Below are 27,908 nucleotides of genomic sequence, written 5' to 3' on the forward strand. Positions count from 1 at the left end.
GTACTTACACATTTTACTTAAGTGCAGTAGTATACTAGAGGCGAGCCATTGTACTTAGTTACTTCCCACCTGTGTTGTAAACACACACTGTATATTTCACCCTCATTATGATGCACTTGCTCGCCCTCTTGCTATCTCACTTGTAAAAAAAAAAGCAGGGGAAGAAAGAGCTCTCTGTGTGGAGCAGCAGCTCAGCCTCATTCATCCAGCAGCTCTCTGCGCGGAGGGGGAGGGATAACAGCTCGCAACACTAACGAGAATCCACAGGAAAAACCGCAACTTTAAGCATCGTATGGAACGAACGGATTCTTCACAGGATGGGGATATCTATATTTTGCATTTTACCATATCCTGGGCACGGACATCACCAGCATGAACTCCTTTGTGTTTAAGGAGTGTGTGCGTGCACGGATGCAGGAGGATCATCACCCAAAATAAAGTTGAGCGCGAGCAGAGACCAAGTTGGAGTAGCTTGGAAACATCACGGATGAGAGCATTGGATCGGATCACTGGACTGGAGAGGTTTTATTCGGAGCTCTCACCAAATTCCTGAGAGCGCATTTAATCTTTTATGAAAAATCGGGTAAGTGTGTTATAATAAAGAAGATCACACTATCTACTATAAATAGCCTACTGGATTTAAAAGGGATTCTCCAAATGTGCGCGAAGCACTACTTTTTTATTCACCACTAAAATGTGTGAACTGTGTGTCCTCTTGCAGTCCGGAGAGGATGAGGTGTCGCTGGGTGAAGCATGAGCTGTCAGAGGACCAGTCATAAGCGGTTGTCTCTGCTATGGGGGGGGGCTCTCAGCCTCTGGCTCTGCTGCTGCTGGAGCTCCGGGGCCGCCGCTGGGCCAGGAGACGGTGGCCCCGGGTCCCTGGGCTGGCTGCTGTCCGATAAAGGGCCCTTCCAGCAGGCGGTGGAGTTCACGGAGGCTGCGGAGAAGTACCAGCAGGGCTTCAGCACCCGATACAAGATCTACAGGTGAGGTGGAATGAGTGGGCTTTATGCAGTGGTGCAAAGAAACTAAGTAGGCTACATTTACTCAAGTCTTCAAACTATTAACACAAAATATAACCACAATTGAATTATGATCTACTGTATCTTAATAGATGAAGACACATGTGACATGACTGTCACACTGAAAAATGTGATATGTTGACTTATATTAAATGTATTAAAGGTGGGGTAGGTAATTTTGGAGAAACCAGCTCGAGTGCACTAGATTTTGAAAAAACACAACCGGAACAAATCTGCCACTTCCTTACAGAGCCCCTCCTCCAACACACACAAACACGCACATGAGCAATGAGGGCACGAGATAAGTTTGTGCCCAGATGGAAGGCTGACAGGCAGTTAGGCCATCCAATCATTTTAGCCGGCCCGGCTAAAATGATTGGTCGTGCTTTTTACAGTAGCCTACTACGGCTTCCACAGGTGACATTTTTTTATGTATTTTTTGTTAAAGCACTTCAGATATTCATTGCTATCGGGATGCTAAGAGCATTCCATGGAATATAACAAAAAGTGTATCTCGAGCCGGTTTCTCAAACTTACCTACCCCACCTTTAAGTTAACACATTTCATATTACTGTATTACGTTAGTCGAAAGCTGTAATGTTAAATTCAACTTAATATTTTTTTAATTTAAACTTGATACTATTGCTTTCAACCAAGCTAATACAAATGTGCGTAATCTGTTGACATAATACATTTGATTCAAGTCAATATTTGAATTATTTCCGTGCATTAAAGTTAGCTCCATCTTTACAAGTTGCAAAATTATGTTCACTATGGATGGATCACTAAGTATAATTTTATCAATAAAATATATTATTCTGCAAAACTTTTAGTTTTGGTATGTTAAGTGTATTTCGATGCTTATACCTTTGTACTAAAGTAACATTTTGAATGCCAAACTTTTACTTGAGTATTTTCACACTATTAGAACTTGACCTTCAGTAACTGGTGTGAGTACTTCTTCCACTTCTGGCTTTATGTGTATTGGTGTTACTTTTGGGGGTTTGAATGTTTGCAGCCATTCATTCCAGCTGAAATACCTCCAGTAATTCCAGCTATTGACTTTGAGCCAGAAATGAACTAATCAGTGGAAGCAGCAGCTGTGGAGTTTAGAATTAAAACCTGGACACTCTAGAATTTGGCCTCACAGGTATCAAACACCTGCACCGTATTTTCAAGTAAATGATCAAATCTGAAAAGCTACTGTAGCGATGCAAAGAGTGCCCTTTGCTGACCGAGAGCTGATCAGTCATGTGAACAGTACCAAATATTGATGTATGCCTTTCTTGCGCTTTTTGCTTCAGGGTGTGACATTTGATTATAGAGTAGGAGTTAATTCCTTTGACAGTGTGTGGAGAATTACTTCCTCTCAGTGACTTCCTGCAGTGTCCCTGAGCCACACTCCACTGCTGCTGCCTTTATCTAAATGTTCCTCACAAGCAGTTTGAAGTGGCAATATACTGCAACTCTTACTGTAGGAGTCCATTATGTTAATTGCTGCATTTCAGTCAGGGTTTAAAGCTATAACATTCCTCCATTTAAATGTCTAAAAAACGACTAGCCCATGTTGTTGAGTTGTATACTCACATAATCCCAAATGTTCAAAACAATGTTCCGCCCAAGTAGAACTATAATTTAATCAAACTAACGGTGCATGTTATTTAATCACCTATAATGGTCGTCGTATTCCCCTTCGGCATGTGTTCCCTACACACCGGGCCGATTTTCGGCGTCGATAGATGTCGATAGATGTCTGGCCGTCAATGAGCATCCTGTCGCCCTTCTCAGATTGGTGTGTCCCGCAACGTCGTGTCTTTTCGGCCGTGCTGACACAATGATTCCGCCGCCTGTCGGTAAAAGGCCGTCGGTTAAAGAAATCACTCTGATTGGCTGTTCAGCTTAGCGAATCAGTGCATGAGAAGCGAAACGGAAGTGAGGGACCCAAACAAACTATTAAGAAGGCAAATCTGGGATTTAATTTAACTCCAGCTCTCGACACAGGTTCGGGAAAGCCCCATGAGCTCCTCGTTGTAGAGTGAAAATGGAACGCACACGCTATTTGTTGTTTGTTTATATCACGCAGTCTGTCTTCCGGTTGTTGTCTCTTTTGAATGACGAATATACACTACCGCCGCCTGCTGGTAAGGAGAGTTATTGCCACTCACGCATGCGCAGTTCGTACGTGCTACTTGGCCGTCGGCTGAAGTCTTTACAGTGTGTTTCAGTGTGACTGTTGGCCAAGACGCAGGAAACGTGAGGCGACACAACAGTCGGGTCCGTCGGGATGTGTTCTTTGGTGTCATATTGATGTTTAGGGACCTTTAGAGTTGTGGTCTTCTGCGAGAAGCTGTCAAAAATGTAATGTGTATATTTTTTTCAGCCAGATTTTTACAATACACTTTTAACATCAGCCATTTGTATATATTTAAGAACAAAGGAATGTTAGTCCTTGGATTTTTTTTAATAGTTCTTGGAAAATCAAGCTAAGAAAACGTTAGTGGTAGCCGAACATTGTCGGGAAAAAAAATCATTTTTATGTTAAACTGATTGATTTGTTGTTTCTGCCATTTATATTTACTGTTTGTTTTGGAGTGGAGGGCACCTCTGTGGATAGTTGGGTTTGGTTTGAAAATGTATTTAACGGATCTTACGTTATCAGAGAAACACGCTAAGCTACTGTAACGTTAACTATGTTCAAAACACCTCCGGAACATACCTCTGGGAATTCTGCACCTAGTAAAAACCTCAGACATTTTTTTAAACAGTGGAATTCTAACCAAGTGAAGCTGACTGCTAACTCCCATGATCCCATTCATGCTACGATACAATGGCACCAAACCACATCTTTTGTTGTTATATTGTTTGAGAGACCCCTTGTGGCAGAAAATGTATGTGTATATTGTGCGTTTGAAGTAGGTTACGCACATGCTACATGTATAATATGGGTCTGGTCTTAATTAGATATTTTACATATAAACGTTTATGGTTTCTTGAAAGTCTGTGTCCATTGGTATTTTGAAACTTGGTCTAGTAACAGGTCCCTCTTGCTGAGGAGAAGACATTCTTGTGAAGTCTGTTCTTGAGTTTATTACCATCCATGACACTTGTATTGTTTTCACCCTGAGAGTCATGTGTCATCATAGAGTGATGTGTGTCTGGAGACCTACTGTAGCTAGAACAACCATAAAGGAAGTTTTCATTACTTTGTCAGGTGTTATATTTCTGCCCATGTGTCAGTGGACAAATGTTGTTACATAGACAGCGTTGCAACCATGCAAAATGCAGTCACGCAACAGGGTATGAGTTCGAAAATGGTCGTGATGCGAACAATGGGTCGAGGGTGGCTCTGGTCCCTCGACTTTTTGCCCCCCAGATCAATTTAGTTTTACAGATCTTTACAGATATATATATAGTCATCAAATGAAGACTGAGATTGAAGACAGGTGAGGTCAGAGGAAAGGCACCAGAAGTAAGGGGTTGCAAAGGGACCATTTGGTGGCCCACTTTTATGCCCCTTGCCCAATTTGGCATCGTAGTTGGAGTGGTCCCATAGAAAGATGGTATTAAGTTGGTTCAGTTTTCATTATATTTTAGGTGACTTATCAAAGTCTCAAGGCCAAAGTTTCTACTGAAGAAGAAACGTTATAGTCTGCTATATCTGTAGGTGCATAAATCAACCGTTATCTTCTCTCAGGAATCTTTCAGGCTGTGGTGTTTATCTCGAAGTTAGTTGCATTTTTTCCAATAAAGCTGCTGCACAAATATCCCAAATGCCCCCTGACATGAGGCTTCTTCTTTTCCAATACCCTTACATACAGTAGTTAATGGAAATCATTGAAAGTGACCGAGCAACGGACAGATTGGGCTGAAGGAATGCCCTCTGTATCGGCTCGCTGACGTCTCACCGCTCACGGGTGTTTCACCCCCGAGCAGTCGATCCTGCACCCTGTCAAATCCCTGCCGGCATTTCTAACCCAAAAGCTGTTTTTAGGATTAAGGATTAAGGATTTTAAAAACGACCTCAATATGAGACTCAATTTCGGTTTTAGAAAACTGCTGTAACAAGATAACTGACAGTTAATTCGCCTTGTTGGGCCTCTTGCAGAGATGCTATCTGTTTTTTTACCGATACATTTTGGGAAAACAGAAGGCATTTATTCTTATAATAAATCATAAATATGTTTGACCAGTCCCTACAGGGTTGTAGATGCTCAGTATTTTATATGTGCTCAAAAATAGCCTGGAGGCTAAACTGCTATTATGCCCGTCTCTGACCTCTGTAATAACTGAACCATCACCATTAGCATCACATTGCTGTCAGTCATGAAGCAGTAAGTGATTAAGATGTCAATTCACTCCTCAAGGCTCCTTGCATAATGTTTTCCCACCTAGGAATTGTTTTTTCATCACTATTGATTGATTACAGCATACATTAAGCCTGTAAAAAGCCTATACGTTCCTGCAGTAAGCATTGCTCCTTATGTGCATGCTGATGCAGTAGCTTCAGGCTCAACCCTGGGCCAAAAAGCTTGTCTCTCTACAAGAGACGTACACTCAGCCTGTCCCCTCATGGTGAAGATTGGCTGTAATGACACTCTCCACACTGTCCCGGTTCCCAATTATTTCAATGCCGATCCTTTTTCTCTAGGCAGCGATTTGATTGCGTCCCAGAAGGAGAAAATGTACACAGAGCCTTAGGCAGCATGGTGGGAGAGGTAGACTGATGCTATGAGAGAGGGAAAGAGAAAGAGTGATGCCATAGAGCAGGGATGGGCAAATGGCGGCCTCTTTTTGCGGCCCTCAGATGAATTTATAAACAACGTAATTAATTTAAAAAAAATATATATATATATTTTTTTTTTACTTGTAGTACTGATACCGTCCACTAGACTCCTAGTTATGTCGCGAGCGCGTACATGATTTAGTTAGGCAGCCAAATACCGCAAAAATAATCTGTGACGCGTTTGTTTCCCGGGGAAACACTCACAAGAAACACCGGCTGTTTTAATGCCTGCTGTGAGGTTAAGTTACCGCTTGTAATTATGCCTTTACAAGCTTAAAAAGTTGTATTTATCATCTGAATTTGGCGAAACAAGTTTAAATGCTCTTAACATCCCGATAGCAATGAATATCTCAAGTGCTTTGACACAAAATCCATAAAAACATGTCATCTGTGGAAGCCGTAGTACTGTAAAAAGCACGACCAATCATCTGAGCCGGCCCGGCTAAAATAACTGGATGGCCTACCTGCCTGTCAGCCTTCCATCTGTGCACAAACTTATCTCGTGCCCTCATTGGTCATGTGCGCGTTCGTGTGTGTTGGAGGAGGGGCTCTATAAGGAAGTGGCAGATTTTTTCCGGCTGTGTATTTTCAAATTCTAGCGCACTCGAGCTGGTTTCTCCAAAATTACCTACCCCACCTTTAATATTCTAAACACCAAGACTTTGTTTATTTGAAATAAGATGAAAACAAACTGTCACGGACCCTGTCGTGTTATCTGATTACTATACGCTTTTCATTAATAATTTCAGCGGGAGGGAGGGGGAGTGGCGCTGAGGAACAGCAGAGTGCGGGTTGACAGGTGTCTGTGTTGACATTCCCCTTATTGTGCGTCAGCAGAGACTGGCTACAAGTGTTTTCGGTTCAAGTTAGACAACTAATGTCTGGGTTAGTGTTAATGACTTCATGTTTATGTCATCTTAATGGTTAATCTCAATGCACACACATTTTCCGTGCTTTCCAATAGTTTAAAATCGTTTTATTCCACTGTTAAATGACCTGTTCAATACAAACATGACACTTGTAAAAATTAAATAACATTTCTGTGAACTGATATTTGTTTAGTGAGCTTATAAGAGGATATTCCCCGAAAGATTATAAAATGTCAATGAAGATGTCAGACTTAGTATATTTGTTAATAATTACATACAATGCATGGAATGTATGTGTGTGTGTTGCAAGTGAATCAGCAGCCCCCTGGTGGCCAGTAAATTAATTATGTGGCCCCCACCACCATCCAAGTTGCCCTTCCCTGCCATAGAGGGAAGGAGGGAGGAAGAGAAAAAGAGAAAGAGAGAGCAGCGGTATCTCCCAGACGGCTTGTGAGTTCAGCAGAATTGTGTCCAGGGGGCAAAGGATAACAAATGATGGCAGCTGATAATGTGTGACTTTATTTTGGTTTTGACGCCTCTCTGTTGCTGTGGGAGTCGGGAGTCGCAGCGCTGCATGTCAATAAGTTGTGTTTTATGGGCGCAGGAGTTATTTAAAGCTGTGAAAAGCTTGTTCAGACAACAGTGACAGATGATAGAGATTCCCAACAAGTGGGGTGCGTGGAAATGTTGCAGAGTAGCTACGCAGATTTGAAAAGAAATAGGAGGTAGAATATGTTTTAACATACACAGGCATAGTTGTCTTGAGGAGGGACAATTAGCAGATACATTTGACAACACCTCAACATGAGTGGTCTTAATAACTAAAGCAGTAATTTAAAATGTTTTGACATTTTGAAAAATAGACTCATTAGTCTGGACGAGAGATAGATGAGAAGATATGGTGCAACTAAACTAAATAATTATTGCAAAACTGTTGTTATTCCCGTTTATTTTTCAGGAAACTTCCATCGATATTCAAAGTCAAAGTAAACTTCATTGTCAATATCTCTGAGTGTTGTACAAACAGGAAGAAATGCTGTTTCCTCACTGTTCCAAAGATGAAAATATATATATATATATATATATATACATACGAATATAAAAAATAAGAATAAAAACAAAAGTCTGGTAGACAGAAAAAGCTGATTATTATATGACAATGAGTGAAATTGAACAGTGCAATATCTACAGGTAGTTCGATCAGTGTTGAAGCCACTTGTAGAGAAGACAAAAGTGAGGGTAGGGGGGAGAGCCTGGAGGAAGGGGAGATAGTTCAGCCTCCTGACAGCCTAGTGGAAACAACTGTTCTTTAGCCTGGTTGAGCTCGACCTCAGGCTGCGGAACCTCCTCCCTGAAGGCAGGAGGGTGAAGAGGCAGGTGGAGGGATGGGTGGGGTCACCCACAGTGCTGAGTGCTTTGGGGGTGAGGCGGGTGTTAAATGAGTCCAGGAGTGTTGGGAGTAAGGCACCGATGATCCTCTCAGCTGTGGTCACTATGCGCTGCAGGGTCTTGCGGTTGGAGGCGGTGCTGAGGATGCTCTCGATGGTGCTTCGGTAGAAGGAGTGCATGATGGGAGTGGGGGCTCCTGCTCTCTTCAGTTTGCTGGGCTTTCTTGGTGATTGACGTGGTGTTGTTTCTCCAGGAGAGATCCTCAGTGATGTTCAGCCCCAGGAATCTGGTGCTGCTCACCTGCTCCACAGCAGCACCATTGATGGTCGGTGTGTGGGGGTGCGGGTTCTCATGAAGTCAACAACAATCTCCCGTTTTAGTTTTTGAATGCAGAACGAAGGAAAATTATAAAAACTTTATTTACAATTTCAGGCCCACAATAAAGACAATATAATTTGAAAAAAAGGAAAATACTATAACAATATGTCACATTTTTCAAAATACAAATATGCAGAAATGTGCTAACGTGTCATAGGCTAGCAAGAAAACAGACTTAAAAAATTAATTAAAAATCAAGTGCTGGATAACTGGTTGAAATGTCAAGCTAAGTGCATTAGCAGAACAAATAGAAATTGTACTATACATTGTTAAAAAAAAAGTTGTTACGCTTAAAAATCAACAATACACTTTAACATCCAGTTCCAATCAATTTAATGGAAGTTATTCCAATTGGGAATAGTTCAAGTTAAAAGCTAACAATGGCTAAATAACCAACCACAACCTGATTGTTAAAAATAGAAAAATAAATTGCAGAAATAAGTGGGTTTTTTATACATCAGAGGCATATAGAGCTCCCCGGGGGTTACATTACATCTTCATCATGTGTTAATGATTCATGTGTGTAAGGTCAGTCCAATATTATATATAGTACACATTCACCTAATGCTTTGCTTTCCGTACAGCTTGTTAAACAGCCACCTGGGGCCTTATACATCACTAAAGGCCAAACCAAGAGAGCAAATGTCTCCGGTCTCAAAGTGTTTGTGTGTGTGTGTGTGTGTGTGTGTGTGTGTGTGTGTGTGTGTGTGTGTGTGTGTGTGTGTGTGTGTGTGTGGTGTGTGTGTGTGGTGTGTGTGTGTGTGTGTGTGTGTGTGTGTGTGTGTGTGTGTGTGTGTGTGTGTGTGTGTGTGTGTGTGTGTGTGTGTGTGTGTGTGTTTGTGCTGCTCTGTCTCCAGGGAATTCGGTCGATGGAAGGTCAACAGCCTGGCGGTGGAGAAGCGGGATGGTTTGGGTGGCAGCAGGGGCCTGGCTCTGCCCCTCGACCCCGACTTCATGCACACCATCCGCCAGCTGGGGAGGCGGCCCACCCTCCAGACCATTACTGACAGTCTAATCAAGAAATATGGCACCCACCTCCTCCTCTCCGCCACTCTCGGAGGTACGGTTGAGAACGCAGAGCTTCAAAGCAAGCCTGTTTCACACGGCTTCAAACGTGATTTATTTATTTTTTCAGCACATGGGGCACCGATTTTACTGTCTGTTTCCTTCTAAACAACAAAACATATAATAATATTTCTGGATCAGTGTTTTTTTGGCTCTTAAGAGACATGACATCACCCTGGTTTCGTGTACAAAAAATTAATTGGAGAAGGCAGTGAAAGGCAGATTTGATATTTCTGTTTGGCGTTGAAAATGAATGGAGGAACACGATTTGTATGCAATGGGCTTATCTCTTTTAATAAATCAGCATTAGATATTGTAATTTATTTGAAGAACATTGAGTTTGAAAGTGCTGTATGAAAAAAAAATAACACAAATGTGATGGAACTATCCAAATGCAAATTCAGTTGAAAACAGCTATTGGCGATCCAGTATCCAGAATCCAGGATTATTTTGATGTTCGATGCGCTTTTATGTTTTTCCCACACATACAATAACCATAAAAAAATCAACAGTAAACATACGGTTTGGCCGTGAGTGTCTCAAAAGATCAGACAAAACTATTATTTATACTGTAGTTTTAATATTTCATACCAGTTCTCAAACATGTCAGGTAGAAATCCATCTAAACAACAGACAAAACAAATCGCCTATTCTGACTTTAGACTTAGCAGAGTGCCATGCCATGAGTAAAACTCTGATACAAGACTGTAAGACCCTACTGATAGAGCTGAGGGTGTGGGTGGTGAAACTTGAAACAACCAAGATAGATGTCTGATGCAAGTTTTGAAATGTTTTCTAATTTCCGTAAACTCACTTTGTCTCAGTTCACGAAAGTACTGACAAATATTGTCAAAACAAAGCGAATGGGGTCTTTGTACTAGAATATCTTCTTATGAGACTATTTTCTGCTCTGACACTGTTATGATCAAGGTTTGGTTGGTTACGGCTCCACAACTACTCCATGGCTACAAAAAGCACATTGATTGTTGGAAAGAGTCAAGAAACCTAAAGTCAACGTTGCTTACATTTAACCATGGCAGGGATTTTTCACTAAATACAACAATAGCTGTGGCATATCATTAAAGTAACTTGAATAAGTTTAGTTGCTGTCATGCAGTTTGTAACAGTTTTACTAAAAAAAACAATCTTACACAACAGAAATAACTCGTGTCACTTTAGATTGTGATTCAATCAATTAGTTTGGAGAACCTGTGCACATTTGCATTCACGTTTTTACTGTATTTATTCTTGTGGTCAAACTGGGAAGCCTTTGAGATTGATATGTAACTTCCCAGATGCCGGTCCAAAAAATAGATAGTCTTGGAACGGGCCAAATGCTTCTCCTGTGATATCGCTGCAAGCAGATTTCTTAAGAACCACTTCTAGAAACAACTTCACATTCAACACTGCGGTTCTGGATCCTGAGCTATGGTACTGAGCAGTAAACCTGCCATGCATGATATATTGTAGCTACGTCACACAACCAACTCACAACTACTCAGAAACACCGGTATAATATATGGTTCACAGTAATAAAACAAACCCAAATATGGCAACTATCGCGGTCAGAAACACAGGTGAATTGTACTGAGCTGATGTATTAATTGCTTTAAGGCTTATAGGTCCCTTGCTTTGCCATTATCACTGCATTTATAAAGAGGGGCATGGATCAAATTAGTGGAGGTATTTTGCCAGTGATAATTTCAACAGTTCGTACTGTATGGCAAAAACAAACACAGTTTGAGTTGCAATGGCAGAGTGGCACTGTTTCTGCAGGCTTTCTGCTTCACTACCCTGGAGACAGCGTGAATTAGCTGAGTTCATAACAGTTTAAAAACCAATGTTACACAAAGAACTTGTGTCACTTTAGATGGTGATTAAATAATTGACCTAATCTCAATGCCAATAATTGTTTAAAACGTGATTTTGGGTAGATGCCTGTATTAGGTTTGTAGTTAAAACAAGTTTAAGAGATTTTCATAAAATATGTCAGTAAATACCCCACTTATGAATATCCGAAGCTTCAGTGTGTCTTTCAAAAATTGCCTTGCTAAATTCACTAAATGAGACTTCCATATGTCATGGCACCGAACATTAGCTGCCTTTAGCTTGGTGCCATGTGACCGTGATGTAGTTTGTTTGCATTTACGTTTACAAATAATAAAAGTGGAGTTCAAATGTGATTTTTCCATCTGAAAAAGGTGTAAGAATCATAAATGTGTGATAGCCAAAGAACCATATTTCAAAATCCAATAATAAAATCCCATTGCCTTTTGCACTTCTCTATAGGAAGATAATTGGACAGAATTTGGAGTAGATTAGCCCATCATGACAATCACAGGGGTGTTTCTGTCATGAGTGGTTGCTAATCCGAACATATTATCTGCCCAATTGAACCCTTTGGTGTGAGGCATTAACAGACACAATCTCAAAGTTACCAACTGGATCTCCTCTAAGTGTGGCAAGGGACCAGTTTTTGAAATTGGCCAATGAAGCCTGTATATACAAAATGGCCTTGCCGTGCTGTTAGAGTTAACAGTAGATGTAATCTTAAAGTTTGCTAAGTGCCCTCACTGATTGCACACTCACTCCTTTAAACTGCACTCAACACAATTTGTCTTTTGAATTCTAAATGATTTGCCGTGTTTCCCAGTAACTCATCCTTTTATTCAAAAATAATTGGGCTTATTACTGACCAGTTAGTGAGGTAGGTCACAGTGTATAAGCTATGCTATTGCTTCTACCTGCAAATGTACAGTAATAACCCACAGCTGAATATAGCAATTTCACACACTTTCTCCGGGGCACACATTGTAAGTTGACAATAGAAGCACTGAGGCAGTTTGAGAAAAAAGGTCAGCAATAACACCAAAAAAAAGTAAGTTACATCACTTCATCAAAAAAGTCCCGGGGCTAGACACACAAAACTCACATACATTTTGCCCTCACAAAGACAAAAAAAGTAGTCTCATTTATAAAGCCGCACATACAATAGGACTCCTTTCCATTCCCACAGCTAGCCATGTAACAAAGTAATTATTAATAACAAGACATTATGTCAAAACTACAAAAAATGTAATATTTGTTCACTTCATTGTATACTTGAATTGTTCCATAATCTTTTGTTCGCTTTAATCAACAGTCAACACAATATGTAATACACCTTTCCACATTTTAAAATGTATTTTTAACACATTCTGCAGTGGTTATAATCTTTCTTTAGAAGTTGCATGTTTTTTTCCAAAAAATGAAATCGTTACTTGCATTTTTTAATACTAAACCAAAATGCATGTCTTCAATAAAAAAAAAATGTATAACATCATAGCTACAAAGTTTACTTCATGTATTTAAGCATGAATTACACTGAACCAAAATTTAAAATTTAAAAAGGTGCAGTAAAATATATTTTGGCACAGTATTTCTTATTTGTCCTTATAATATAGAGCTGAGGACATCCACAAAATGCATGTATTACAACATTTTCATTAAAATATTGCAGCTCTCGCATCTTGTAACAACCACTTCAATATGTCATCATTTATCACAAAATGATAGAAAGTGTGTTTATAAGTTATTAAATAATGAAAATGTTTTATATATTGTCAAGTGAGTACATAATGTGTAGTTTGGCAATCTTCAACATCTGTTTGCAAATCAATACTGCCCGCTCCCCTGGTCATTAGACCTGTCAATGAGAAAAATAAGTATTGCAATTTCATCACCAAGGTTCTCCAACATCTGTCATTCCGCCCAGCTGTAGCTATTTATAGCTTCCATATTGCTAATTCATCACACAAACCTGTAAACCATCTCAATCTTCATTATTAAAAGTCATGAGGAATGATCAATGATTCATTTAAAGCTGTACCAGACTTCAGAAAGTTCTTCACAGTTTAGGACAAATTTAGAAGAACATTACCGGGGAAATAATGGCTTGAGTGTAAATAAAAAGGAGACATTTCTTCAAAGGGGCCATATTATGCTAATTTCCAGGTTCATATTTGTGTTTTGTGCTTCTACTGTGACATGTTTACATCATGCTTTAATGTTCAAAAAGTTCTTTATTTTTCTCATACTGCCTGTGTTGCAGCACCTCTTTTCATTCTCTGTCTGAAACCAGAGTCCAGTCTGCTCTTTTTGGTTAGCTGGTCGGCTCTGTTGTGATTGGTCAACTGCTTAGTGATATCCCTCAACAAATCAAGTAAAATGTGAGAGCTAGCCAATAGAAGCGAGAGTGTTACACAGTGATGTCACTATGTTACTAGAGAAAACAAAGGAGTCCAATGGAGGTGTTTCAGGAAGGGGGGAGTTTGTGGGAGACCCTCTGGCATAAACGTTGGGATGTTGACCTTTGCAGAACATCTGTATTCACAAAAATCTTTATAACACGCTACAGGAAAGGGAAAACGGCAAAGATAATTGGCATAATTGGGCCCCTTTAAGTAGACCTAAGGTGTGCACACTCTCACCCAGAGGTTGAGTTAACCGAATATTTTCCGTCTATGACGGATTTCTTTTATCAATGACGGAAAAATCTGAAAGCAGTCCGTCATTTTGACAGATTAGAACAAACTCGGAACAGCGCCAAAGTTTCCCCGCAGCGAGGCTCCGGTGTTAAGCATGCCTGCCAAAAAGGAAATTATACCGTTTCTTTGCCCTACAAATCATTGAAATGTCTGTGAGTTGTGGCTTTACGCTGTGCGCACTCCCGCGAGGTGCAGTGGGCATGCTTAAAGGGCCGCATGCGGCTCGAGAGCCGCGGGTTGCCGACCCCTGGTGTAGACGGTGGAAGCGAGAGGCATATACGTGCCTTGATCCCTGCCGAGTCGACGCACAACTGTTGATTGGTGTCAGTGCATACTAAGGGAGTGTATGTACGTAGACACGTTGTGCCTTTCCACCTCTGTTCCTTACTTCTTACTTGCTACCCCTTTCCCTCAACCTATCCTAAGTGAGTGCATGTACGTACTGTAGACACGTTGTGCCTCTCCACCTCTGTTCCTTACTTCTTACTTGCTACCCCTTTCCCTCAACCTATCCTAAGGGAGTCCATATACGTAGACACGTTAGTTTTGCTGCTATAGGCTTGGACTGTCGGGGGACACCTTACTTCTTCCTTCTGTCTGTCTGTACCTGTGTACTCTCATGTTCCGAATAACCCACCTTCCCCAAAATGTCTTTTTGGTGTCTACGCCGGGATCCTGAGTCGTGGATGATCCTGTGTCCTGGATCCTGCATCCTGAGTCCTGGATCCTCTATCCTGAGTTCTGGATTTAAGTCCTGGACTTCCAGTCGTGGCTGAACCTATCACTGTGGTTCTGCCTGACTCTCATCATACTACTTCCCTGATGGCTCCCACAGGATTGTTGACATCCTCGTGGATTCATCTTCTTATTATCTACACATGCATATGGGCTCAGAACAGTCTCATAATACACACGTGCACACAGAAGGATTCACACTTGTATTTCATGATCCGCAAAAGGATTCAAACTTGTATTTCCGGATCCACACTTTCAATGCACACACAAATGTGTTCCGTTTCATATACATGTAAATAAAATCCAAATACAGAAAAAAGTTTTACATATGTATTTTTGATCCTCACATATTTGTTTTCTGTTTAAAACCGCTGCAAACACAAACCGCTTTCTGTGCACGGATCGCTGTGCATTCGTGTGTGGGTTTTTTGAGACTCCCCTGACGGTCAGCCGATTCGTACTTGTAATTGTTCTATCTATATAGATAGATAGCCAATCAGATGTCTCCTTCATTCTAAGCCAATCACATGAGCGCGCCCCCACGAGGGTAGATTTCTTGCGTTCATGACGTAGCGCTTCATGTACGCATTTTGCGCAGTCCGGAGCTGCAGGTCCATGGAGCCTGCCTGCAGGCGCTAATCTCAGGACACCTCCACTCTCAGTACATTGCCACTTTCCGAACAGGAAATGCACGCAAATACAAGCCTTTATATTATTAAGGTACAGCGCCACTTTCCGAACCATTGATGAATGCTTGTGTACACAAAAACGGCAGGCAACACCGTTTTAAATGTGTGTTTCCTGTATGGCGAATACAGCTGCTTTATTTATGTCTGTATGAAGTTGTTGTGAGTGTGGAGGGAGCAGCTACAGGTTAGCTTAGCCTAATCGATCAGTGCACTACGAAGCCAGTGCTCGACAGTGAACTGTCAACGGGGGGAGCCCCGCCGGTCATTATCGGCCGATATTTACTCTTAATAGTTTGCTCGGCGCTCTCTATAAAGGCCGATCAGGAGAGCTGAATCTGATCGATATGGACATAAACGCGAGTGAAGTATAACGGGACGGGAGAGAGGGATCAGATCAGCTGCTGAGTCTGAAGGAGACAAGCAGCTCTGCATGATCACCTGATGCTCCGCCCACTGTTTAGCGAGCTGACCGGACAGCGCAAAATGCGTGTCATGAACGCAAGAAATCATACCCTCGTGGGGGCGCGCTCATGTGATTGGCTTAGAATTTAGGAGACATCTGATTGGCTATAGATAGTCAGGGGAGTCTCAAAAAACCCACACACGAATGCACAGCGATCCATGCACAGAAAGCTGTTTGTGTTTGCAGGTTCAGGGGATTTAAACGGAAAACAAATATGTGAGGATCAAAAATACATATGTAAAACTTTTGTATGTATTTGGATTGTATTTACATGTATATGAAACGGAACACATTTGTGTGTGCATTGAAAAACACAAGTGTGAATCCTTCTGTGTGCATGTGTGTATTATGAGACTGTTCTGAGCCCATACATGCATTTCCAAACATTTGGTCTATATGCTGTAAAATGTATTATCTCTTCGATTTAGACACGGCATCTATTGCACGTCTGTCCGTCCTGGGAGAGGGATCCCTCCTCTGTTGCTCTCCCTGAGGTTTCTCCCATGTTCCCTTTAAACTGGGTTTTCTCTGGAAGTTTTTCCTTGTACGATGTGAGGGTCTAAGGACAGAGGGTGTCGTATTGTCATACTGAAATTCTGTATAAACTGTGAAGTCCACTGAAACAAATGTAACATTTGTGATATTGGGCTATATAAATAAACATTGACATTGAAAAAGATGCAGAGACCTTGTCTGTGCCTTTTCCTCCAATCATCCAAACGATCAGTTCTTAACAGCACTTAATCACTGCTGCGCTTTTATACCCGATCTAAAAAGATACTGATGAAAGGTGATTAGTGCCGCTCTGTCAAAGCTAATGAAGCTCCCCTTCCTTCCATCTCACTGTCACCAGGGGAGGAGTCTTTGACAATATTTGTGGACAAAAGGAAGCTCAGCCTGGAGTCTTCGTCGGCGGGGGGCGATGGCAGCCGTAACAGCAACAGGAACTCCAACACGTCGGGGACAGTGACCCTGGAGGCCCTTCACCAGCTGGCCGCCTCCTACTTCACGGACAGAGAGAGCACACTGCGCAGGCTGCATCACCTCCAGATCGCATCCACCGCCATCCGGGTACGTGGAAGTCAACCAGAACTGGGGTGTACAGGCTGGTGGGTGGGACTTAGATAGTTAGGCTTAAATGTTTTAACATGGCATCCAAGTCACAAACGTTCTCATTTCATGGCAAAATACAAAAACTGACAGAATCTCAAATAATATTTGATTAGCTCTGCCGAGTTGTATCTGAGTTTAAAAACAGGGACTGACACTGCATTAGGGACTTCTTAACTCTGATTGGTTGTTTTCCTTCAAGCATGTAGGAATCATGCAAATGCAATACCGAGCACTCGAGGGAAGAGAAACATTACTTTTTCAAAAGTGATTTGTCTCTTTTATCACTATCAGCATTAAGTGAAAGCTTTACAAACAAACTAAAAGTTACCAACCACACCTTTTAGTCACTGAAAAGATTAAATGTTTACCCTAAACTCTTCCTAAAACTGTTGATTACGAACACATTGCGCTTCCTTGTCAGGATTCATATTGGCTTAATTTGAAGGCTTTTAAAAGAAGATAAAAATGGACTGACAACATCGCAACTATGTTATGTTCAATATGATACAATTACAATTGTGGGGGCGTGGCCTTGAAAGGAGAGATAAGGAAGCTTTTGGAGGTATAGTGATGCTAGATAATTTCGGCAATTTTTTGGAAAAAAATCTATTTGGCTGTTTATTTGGGTTTGAGAATTTATTTTTAAATCAAGCTAACTCTTGCTGCCTTATCCATGACAATGTTGTATTTTTGGATGAACAGGATTTTTTAGTTGTAGACATGGTGATCTGTTGAGGTGGAGATAATTGAAACAGCTTTTTATACAGCTTGGTTGTTTTATTATTATTATCATTATTATTATTTATTAACAAACAAATTGTTGGGATTGTGTGTCAAACCTGAATCTGAAAAGTAACCACAAACTGTAGCTTTAAAATAAATGCATTGGTGCTGGAGTACAGTAGCGTAAAATAAACAAAGTTAACATTTATGACAGCTTAAGATACCGTGTGCTTACACATCCTTTAATTAGAGCCCAGGGAATTAGCATCCATAACGTATTAAATCAGGTAGGATTAAGAACAAATGCATATTTACAGAATTGGCTTGACACCAGGAGATGCACCTGTTGTAGCTGCAGGGGTGCACCAAATATATCTCCTGTTTTTGTCTCTCTTTGCCGTGCAGTTTATTGGCATGTAAAACTCATGTGTGGAGAAGGAACTGGTACGATATGATTTGCATCAGATGCTGTTCAATACGTTTGTTGAACTTCTATAGTAAGACGGTCAACCTCGTCTTTTCTAATGACCTATTAGCGGCTAATTGGCTGAAGTTTTTAACTCAGTAGAAAACATGTTACAAAACACAAGGCCATTGCCTCCCAATGTACCAAGCTTTGAAAAGGAGGGTGAAGAAGCAGAACGGAGGAGCAGTGGTGCGTCCTGTACGATAAAACACCAATCATCCGTTTTATCATCTGAAGTGGCCATTAGTGTGTACACATTAATCAGCCTGAGGGGCAAACATAGATGCTAAAGTGAGTAGCCAATGATGAAGACAAGTGCCCTCCCCCCTGAACTGAGAACGTGTTCCTACGGTTAATGCATCAGGTTGATGGATTAGAAATTCCATTAATTTCCAGCCAGCCCACTTCCATTCATTTGCCACTTTGCAGAGCATTTGGAGCTCAGGCAGATTGAAGATCAGAGCGAGAGAAAGGGAGCGAAAGAGGCAGCTGAATGCTAAATTGTATGAGGGATGTAAAGCTGCACCTATGATACATGGCATTTCATTAAAACCACACACAGTATTGAGCATTTTTGTGAGAAATAGGACGGATTGGTGGAATAAACTTATGCTAATACCAAGTAAGTTATGTGTTTTTTTGTTTCAGAGTGGCAGAGTTTGAAGGTTCAAAATCAGGATTAATTACAGTTAGAAATAAGCCGAGAAGTGAATCGTTTTTAAGACGGAGGAAAGTAGATTTTTTTCTCTCAAATCAGAAAAAAGCTTTCTAATTGAAGACCTTTTCAATGTTACTCAAGTGACTCACTGCATTCCAAATTAATTTGAAATCCCTTCAGATTTCTTTTCTTTTTTAATAAACGAATGCAATTTGTCAATATGTGAAATTGGTGTCAAAAGTCTCATCATTGTGTGGTTTCTTCGTTTGGTTAAATGCAAGTAAAACATGATTCGACCCAGTTCTGACCCCACTGAAGGAAGGAGTGCACTTTTTTTTACCAGCTCCTGTCGCGTTTTTTGCGGCCAAGGTTTATTTTCTCCCTACATGGGAATTCAAACTAATTAGTGAACAGTTCCTTCGAGAACAGAGGAACTGTGAACACAAACCAAATTTGAGGCAATGTGCAACTTTGTAATAAATTGGTCCCTGATTAGGACCACAGCAAACAATAGGTTGAAAATGCCCTTAAAATATCCACTGTGATGTTCTCAGTTTTTAGGGGGGGCTTCCAAACACACGCACCACAAATAATAACTGACTGGAATTGGGGAAAAAAAGAAAATGTCTTACAAATCCTTAACAGCTTCAATAATGTTACAGGAATGGCTCGTAGCCATGTTAGGATAACAACAGAGGTCGTTTCCAGTCCATACCACCATATTTAGATCCAAAAAACAAAGAATGCTGCTGTGGGGATGACTTGAAGAAAAGACAAAGATAAGATACAATACAATCATTCACATTCTATTCATTTCCTTGCAGGTGACAGAAACCAGAACCGGGCCGCTCGGATGCAGCAACTATGACAATCTGGACACAGTCAGCTCTGTTCTCGTTCACAGTCCAGAAAACAAGGTTCAACTGCAAGGTAAAACCTCCTTAGATGGCAATGGTGACATCGGCAATAGCCAAATATATGAATTGTCATTTGATAACTGCAATAAAAAATACATCCAGCATGAATCTATATTTTAGTCAACACATCCCATGAAACACCCAAAACCAACAATGTGTGAATCCTTTTCTCAATTATTTTATATCTTCTTTAGCCTAAGGCAACCACAATGCGATTATTTAAGACACTAATCCTTACAAACAGGAAATATTTTGTTCTCTTGTTTTACAAAAAGCTCAGGAATGTCCTAAATACAAACTAATTTCTATTTTTTAACATTACTCAAAGAGGAGTAAGTAGCGCATTTCCCTGGGACCATTTTCAGCTGTGGATTAATACACATTTGATGAATTAGTGTGTGTGTGTGTGTGTGTGTGTGTGTGTGTGTGTGTGTGTGTGTGTGTGTATGTGTGTGTTGTGTGTGTGTGTGTGTGTGTGTGTGTGTGTGTGTGTGTGTGTGTGTGTGTGTGTGTGTGATCATGGTACTGACAGAACATTTAACCCAGTGCAATTATTTGGCTCATCTATCTAACTCAAATGGAAGGAGTTTCTGTCTGACTGTCATTCGATTTCCTTGACAAATGTTCATCCGATCGACTTCACACTTGGCGGCAGTATTGCTGAGGACCCAAAGCAGTGCACTGTTGAGTCTGAGCTCTTCCTTTGGACTTATTTATTAGTGCTGGGTTATTGAATTGATTTTCAAAGTGGGATCCAGACCACCAAAGAGGTATACACTTTCTCCCAGGTGTTTGCCAAATATATTCTTTAAATTATAAAATTCTGATGTATTGATAAAAAGGTTCATATTTGAAGATGGGGAACATTTGTGCCAATTTAACAGGCATATTGTGACCACTACTACAACACACCTTATCTGTCACTTCCTTTACCGTACGATTACCCATTCCAAAACCATGCTAAGATATTAGCATGTTACAGTAGCTTGGGAGAACAGAGCAGTTTTTAAGTGACTCTAACGTAAAAGTTAGCTAAATAGGGAAACATGACAACGGTTTAATTCACTTTGTTTATCTGTAATAAACTGGTCTGAAGTATCTAGGTTCAAACGTTCTAGAATTGAAACAGTTCTATTAGCATCGAACGACGAGCTCTATCGTGAGCTAGCTAATGGTACAATCCAGCCAAGTAGGTAGCCATTAATATTTTCATCTCACATAATCACAAGCCTTGATACGGAATAATAAAATAGTTCCTAGTTGTAAATGCTCACTACAAGGTCTGTGGAATATCAATCCGGAAAGAGACATTGCTGTAGTTTATAATGTTTATAATATAATGAAAAATATATAATTTTGTCAAGCCAAGTGCAATAGTTACATTTTTATTGGAGAGATGAGACTACTTTAAGTCGTAGAACAAAACATGAAACTATAATAAGTTTTTGTTAGGCACAGATCAATATTAAGGCATCTAACCAAAAACAAATTTCAAAAACTGTTGACTTTGAGTCAAGGGTACCAGAAGTGGCAAAATGCTAACTTATTTCCGGGTTTCAGGACTCATTCCTGCACAACTCTATGGAGTTCTATGTAATATGGGTACGTAGGTTTTGGCTACTTGACATTAAGATCAATTCACTTGCTTTTTTTTTGGTCTTTTCATGGACTTTGGGACTGAAAAAACTAAAGTATAGAATATCACTTTTTTCTTTAATTTGACATGACAAGAATAACAATGTTGACATTGTTTATTTTGAACATGACCGTCGCCCATTTTCATCCAGTCCTCTACCTTCCACAGGGCTGCAGGTCATCCTACCGGGCTACTTGCAGAGCAGCTTCATTCAGGCGGCTCTCAACTACATCGGCTGTAAATCTGAAGGCCATTTTGTGTGCCAAAGCAGCGACTGCTGGTGTGAGTGCAGCGCGGACTTCCCCCAGTGTAACTGTCCTCTCTCTGACCTGCAACATTTGGAAAGCAACCTGCTGCGCATCAGAGACAATCAGAGGGTTACTTACCAGGAGTTTGAAGAATCCGGTGAGTCAGGGGTTTTAAATTACTAAGACGTACCAAAATTGGCCCTGAAAATGTCAGCTTGAATAGTGCTTTCAATGAACCCCAGGTGGAACATTGGCTTTCCGGCTTTTAAGAACGCTTGACTTTGCAGTACAGGCTATATTTTGATAGAAGATTATACATTTAAACTTGGAAATAAGAGTTTACTAGAACAAAAACACATGTCTGGTTTTTGTTCTAAGTGCATTCTTGGCTGTCAAACTCTGGCAGCTATCAGACGCTGAATCATGAGACCTTTCAGTCAATGTAATATTATACTTATCAACTCCACTGATCGTTTCAAAAGTCTATTCCTACCAAAGTGCTCTTGGGAATCACAATATACAGTTGAGGATAACCTGCTTTCTTGCCAAAAGTTATACAAAAAGTCCCTTCACATACTAATAGAATTAATATTTAGCAAATCATTTATTGTTTTTTCAGTATATTTAAAAGGGGAAAAAAAGCATATTACTCAAACCTCACCCAAAGATGTAAAATGTTAATCATTAAAGAAGAGCTGCAAATGTTGTTGCTAACCAGCTGGTATGCTAACTAGCAGGTCACAGGAGAGTGGTATACATCCTCCTGTAGTGGACAGTCAATCAGTATATTTGCTCAAGTATATTACTGAATTGCACATCTAAGGGAAAGACTGTACTTTTTATTTCACTACATTTGTCTTACAACGTTATTAATACATCTACAAAGTAGAAGAGAAACAAGGGAGAAACACATTTATTTTAGAATGTAATGATTTGCTATAAAAGACCAGCCACCTAGCTAGCCTAATGACTAAACAGTACATTTAAAATGTCTCTGCATTGGTTACTTTCATGCTAAATAATCAAAGTAAATGTTGCTGATTATACTAATTAAGGCTACCTCTACATACATTCTATCAAAAAGATGAACCAAGAGAGAATAATAATGATATGAAGATATGAAACAATAATGCAACATGTTGTGCTACTCCTCCGTGTATAGCTGCATTACAGTTAGAGCACCACTGAGCTTTTCATCATGGTTGCTGAATGTAACTCACCGCCACTGTGTAACTCTATTATTGATTGTGTGGCATTGATTTTGATCAAGGCCCGCTATATGAAGCACACTGTACTTGCCTCATTCACGGCTCCTATAGTAATCTCCCTCAGCTCTGTGCACTTTAAAAAGGCTTCTACACCCATAAATGAACCAGCAGTTACGAAAAGCCTGGCCTGCGTCCGAGCACCTAATATTGTATGACTGTGTCGATATCGAGACAGTAGTATAACTACCCTTAACATACTGTCCCAGAGAGTGAGTGGCCCGACTGGCCTTTACACAAAAAATGAAGCATATATTTGCAGCAACGCTGATTGCTGCTAGGTTTGACGCCTTCTATAATAATCAGCATATGTGAAACTAAAGCGGCCCTATTATGCTTTTTGGGGGTGTCCCTTTCTTGTAGAGTGTTATATAGGTTTTGTAAGGTTACATGTATGGTCTGTAAAGGCTGAAATCCCTGTATTCCTTCCAGAGGGAGTTTCTCTCCCACACTCGGGCTAAAACGCCTCCATTGCACTCCTTCGTTTACTTTTGTAACATAGTGACATCACTACAGTATGTAACAATTGCACTCCTATTGGCTGGCGATCCCACACATTGTGAAAGGCTAAGGACACAGGCATCTCTAAGCGGTCGACCAAGCATAACAGAGCCGGCCAGCTAACCAATATATATATGTAGCAAATAAAGAGCTTTTTGAACATTAAAGCATGGAGACATGTCACAGTAGAGACACAAAATACAATTATCAACCTGAAAATGAGCATAACATTATGTTAGGGTTATGGACTACTTGCTTTGCAAACTATTTACATGCTGACAGTTGTTATATATATTTGCCTAATTTCTCTTTTCCATGCTGGTAATTTGATTACTTAATCTATCCAATATTAACTATAGGAAAACGTCTCGGCTTATATCAATTTCCGTGATTGCTGGCCTATATAAGTAGCAGCGTTGATTTGCATTTAAATGTAATAATTTCATCTGTAGCGTTTCATTAACTCACTGTCATTCAGCGGTTGTAGAATATTCCTCCTACCCCTTTGCCTTTATGCTATTTTTTCCTCTGCTTAAGAAACTCTAAGCCTTTTTAAAGTCCTCCTCCTTACTCCGAACGGTTTTTACCATAGCAGCTCTCTTAAGGGCAGATGCTTAGTGAAAACACTTTGATCTCTACTAGAAACTTAACTGTGAGGGGAAAAAATTAAAACGTAAGAATTTAAGGACTTTCCTTTGAATGTCATCACTGGGAGCAATTCTTTGTATAGGATTTGTATTATGAATAAGGCCCCGTAAGATTATTAGCCTGAACTGAGACTCATTAACAAAGATATGTGCAGCAACTCTGATGTTTTTGTAGCAAAAATCAGGAGTAAGAACCTGCTGTTGGAACTTTATACCACTATAGTTCCACGGTAGGGTGTTTGATGTTGGATGAAAAACACAGTAGCATACTTTTAATAACACCCAGTGGTTTTAAATTAAAGGTACTGTAGGGTAGGTAAGAATGGAGAAACCAGCTCGAGTAAGCTAGAATTTGAAAATACACAACCGAAAAAAATCTGCCCCTTCCTTCAGACTTCCTTACAGAGCCCCTCCTCCAACACACACGGACGCGCACATGACCAATGAGGGCACGAGATAAGTTTGTGCACAGATGGAAGGCTGCAGGCAGGTAGGCCCATTATCTGCCGCGGGCCGATAATTGGTCGTGCTTTTTACAGCGCCACGGCTTCCACAGATGAAATATTTGTATATATTTATTGTCAAAGCATTTCATTTATTCATTGCTATCGGGATGTTAAGAGCAATCCATGGAATATAACAAAAAGTGTTTCTGAAGTGAATGACCTACCCCACCTTTAAGTCTGTTTCTAAAATAAAACAATATATAAAGAGAAAGTGGGTGACTGCACTGCTTTCAAGTGAGCAAATACTTTGTTGGACTGTAGGTGTAACACACATGTCAAATTCTTTCTTGAAACATGGCAGGGAACTTTTCAGACATATCTGTTTATGTTGGTCTATTTGCCACATGGGATTTAAGTGAGCATTGCTGAAGGCAGGACTTTTTCTTTCATTGCTATCATGTATAGTTGCCTCAAAGGTGGGTAGCAGTGTATGCTGGCAACAGGTGGTGATTACCATATATCTTTTTGCAGAAAGATAATATGTTCTCTGAGACATCTGCGTTCCCGCTTCAAAAGAAAATCACAAAACATGCTTTTCCTGGCATGTTGCAGCTGTTATTTATCCTCTGGAGCTGTTTGCTTTTCTGGGACAAACAATGAGGAGTAGACAGTTTATTTTCCGGGGGTATTGTTACCCCGCGGCGCATCGCCACAGGCAGAGTTTTACTTATTCATGTTCTTTTTTTCCTCCTTCTACCAGAGGAGTTCCAAAGCTTTGTTGGGAAACTGCCAACCCATTACGCTGTGAACACATCTGTGGTGGAACACATGTGGAGGACGGACGGCAGCCTGCTGCAGCGCCACCGGCAGCTGGAGGCCGGCAGTAGCCAGCTCCTGGCTAAAGCCCGCCGCACCGTTAACAAGCTCTTCAGCCTCAGCAAGAGGTGCCGAAAACAGCCCAAAATAGTCCTGCATAGGGCGAGGTAAGAGGCAACACGAGAACAAGTGGGGGTGGGGGTGGTTTATACCACAGCCTGTTAACACAAGGTGCTCCCCAAAAGCTTATCATTATGAAAATGATTTATGCGCCAGGCACTGTGAGAAAGCAGCAGAGCAGGACGCTACTTATTAGAAAGCACTTGAGGCAGAGCAGTTGTGGAGTGAGGTGAAAGGTGGTGGGGGGTGAGTTTAAAGGGGCCCTATTTAGCTTTTTAGGGCTTTCCTGTAGTGTGTTATATAGGTGTTGTGAATTTCTAAAAAGTAAAGAGCTTTTTGAACATTAGGAGACATGTCACAGTAGAGGCACAACATATAAATATGAACCTGAACATTTACCTAATATGTCTATCATCATAGAATATGACCGCCCAAAAGTGTTATTGACTACTTGCTCTGGAAATATTAGACTATTTACATGCTGACAGTTGTATCTTTTTATTTCTATTTTCCATGCTGGTAATTGTATTACTCTATCCAATATTCAGTATGGTAGAATGGCTCAGCTTGTATCAAATTATGTGATTGCTTCTTTTTTTTTTTTAATGTTATGGCTGCTCTTTGCTCAGATGCACTCCCACCTTGGTAGTCTGTTTCAGCAGAGACCATGGTGGTCTTTACTTCACTCAGATGTATGCCTCTCATGAAATCTATGTTGATAGCTATTTCTGGCAGGGGAATTAACTAAATTACATTATCAATCAACTCACTAGTTAAACGCAGGTACTGCCCCCTTAGTCCAGACTCCAATTATAAGACTTTACCACACCCCTTATGCTTGTAAAAAAAATGCATTCAATAGTGGTTTAAGGTCACTGGGTAAGACATGTTTTGTGTTGTTTTTTTGTGATTAAAACATTCATTTTGATCTTATTTTGCTTTTGGAACGCCATCTGAGTTGGAGTTCTTCGGAAATAGTGTTTTTCCTGCACATCAAAACAACCAATTTTTTAGGATAATCTTTTCGGGGCTAAACATTTTCTCTTTTTACATAATCACAAAACATGAAAGACTCAATGTGATGTATTTTGTATTAGCCAATTAATCCATGCTGTATCCCTAAAGTGTTTGACAAAATTGCATGTCGTCCTCAGGCCTCTGCACTTCTGGTTGAGCTACTCCCTCTCCATTTTATACTGCAGCGAGAACCACCAGGTTGGTGTTTACAGTGATGAGAGCCGCAGCTGCTCCTGCCCCTACTCCCACCCCCCATGCCAGGGCCTCATTCCCTGCTCTGTGGGTGACGGTACCCGCTGTGCCTCCTGCTCTGCGGAGAACAGGACCCGATGCTCCAGCTGTAACCTCGGCTTCACCATCACCCAGGGAGCCTGCCGCCCTGCCGTGCCCGACCCTACAGACCCCTACCTGGGGTTAGAAAGCGACCGCGACCTGCAGGATCTGGAGCTGCGCTTCCTGCTCCAGCGGCGCGACCCCCGCATTGCTCTGCACGCCGTGTTCGTGAGCAACGACGTGCGGATCAACACTTGGTTCGACCCGTCGTGGAGGAAAAGAATGCTGCTCACCCTCAAGAGCAACCGAGTGAAGTCCAACCGCGTCCATGTGCTGCTTGGACTGGCGCTGCAGTTTTGCCTCACCAGAAACAGCACTCTGGAGCCGGCGTTGTCTCTGTTTGTGAATCCTTTCGGGGGCAGTCATTCGGAAAGCTGGACCATGCCTATAGGTCAGCACGGATACCCTAACTGGGAGCGAACCAAACTGGATATCCCCCTTGACTGCTATAATTGGACTTTAACTCTTGGAAACAGATGGAAGAGCTTTTTTGAAACGGTACATTTCTACCTGAGGAGTCGCATCAGGGACCCCGCGGGAGCCAGCAAGAACACCACGGTGTACTATGAGCCTCTGGAGGCCATCGAGCCGTCGAATAACATCGGCTACATGAAAGTGAACAGCATGCAGCTGTTCGGATATAGCGTGCACTTTGACCCCGAGGCGATACAGGACCTGATTCTGCAGATAGACTACCCGTACACTCAGGGATCACAGGACTCGGCCCTGCTGCAGCTCGTGGAGCTGCGCCTAAGGGTTAACCGGCTCTCGCCCCCAGGGGCCCCACACGTGGATCTGTTCGCCTGTCTGCTCCGCCACAGGCTCAAACTGTCGAGCGCGGACGTGACTAGGATACTCACGGCCCTGCAAGCTTTCAGTGCCAGGCAACCAAACCACACGGAGTACGAGGCGAACAAACTGTGTAGTTAAAGGCGATTCTTTTGATGTTTTGTACTATTTCCCCTTGCCACAGATAGGCCTGTATCCTCTGTCAGCTGGATCCATTTGTGTCAAGTGTGTGGTATGTTGTTCAAGGCTTTGTTGTACATATACTATGTGCAATAAAATTTGATGTTTTCATAA

At 41.1% G+C, this 27,908-nt stretch overlaps 1 protein-coding gene across 2 annotated transcripts; it reads left to right on the top strand.

Annotated features, from left to right (window-relative positions):
• Window positions 1-217: 217 nt before the first annotated feature.
• LOC117545511 (BMP/retinoic acid-inducible neural-specific protein 3-like) lies at window positions 218-27,908 on the top strand. Of its 2 annotated transcripts, XM_034215314.1 has the most exons (8): window positions 218-583; window positions 722-986; window positions 9,299-9,501; window positions 16,773-16,990; window positions 19,704-19,809; window positions 21,601-21,837; window positions 25,300-25,522; window positions 26,630-27,908. In XM_034215314.1, the coding sequence occupies exons 2-8, from the start codon at window positions 754-756 to the stop codon at window positions 27,753-27,755; spliced, it is 2,346 nt and encodes a 781-aa protein (XP_034071205.1). In that variant the 5' UTR covers window positions 218-583; window positions 722-753; the 3' UTR covers window positions 27,756-27,908. The 2 variants fall into 2 exon arrangements, with proteins under 2 accessions (XP_034071205.1, XP_034071206.1); XM_034215315.1 differs by lacking the exon at window positions 218-583 and having other exon boundaries at window positions 598-986.

This window comes from Gymnodraco acuticeps, unplaced genomic scaffold, assembly GCF_902827175.1.
Source record: "Gymnodraco acuticeps unplaced genomic scaffold, fGymAcu1.1, whole genome shotgun sequence".
NCBI classification, from domain to species: domain Eukaryota; kingdom Metazoa; phylum Chordata; class Actinopteri; order Perciformes; family Bathydraconidae; genus Gymnodraco; species Gymnodraco acuticeps.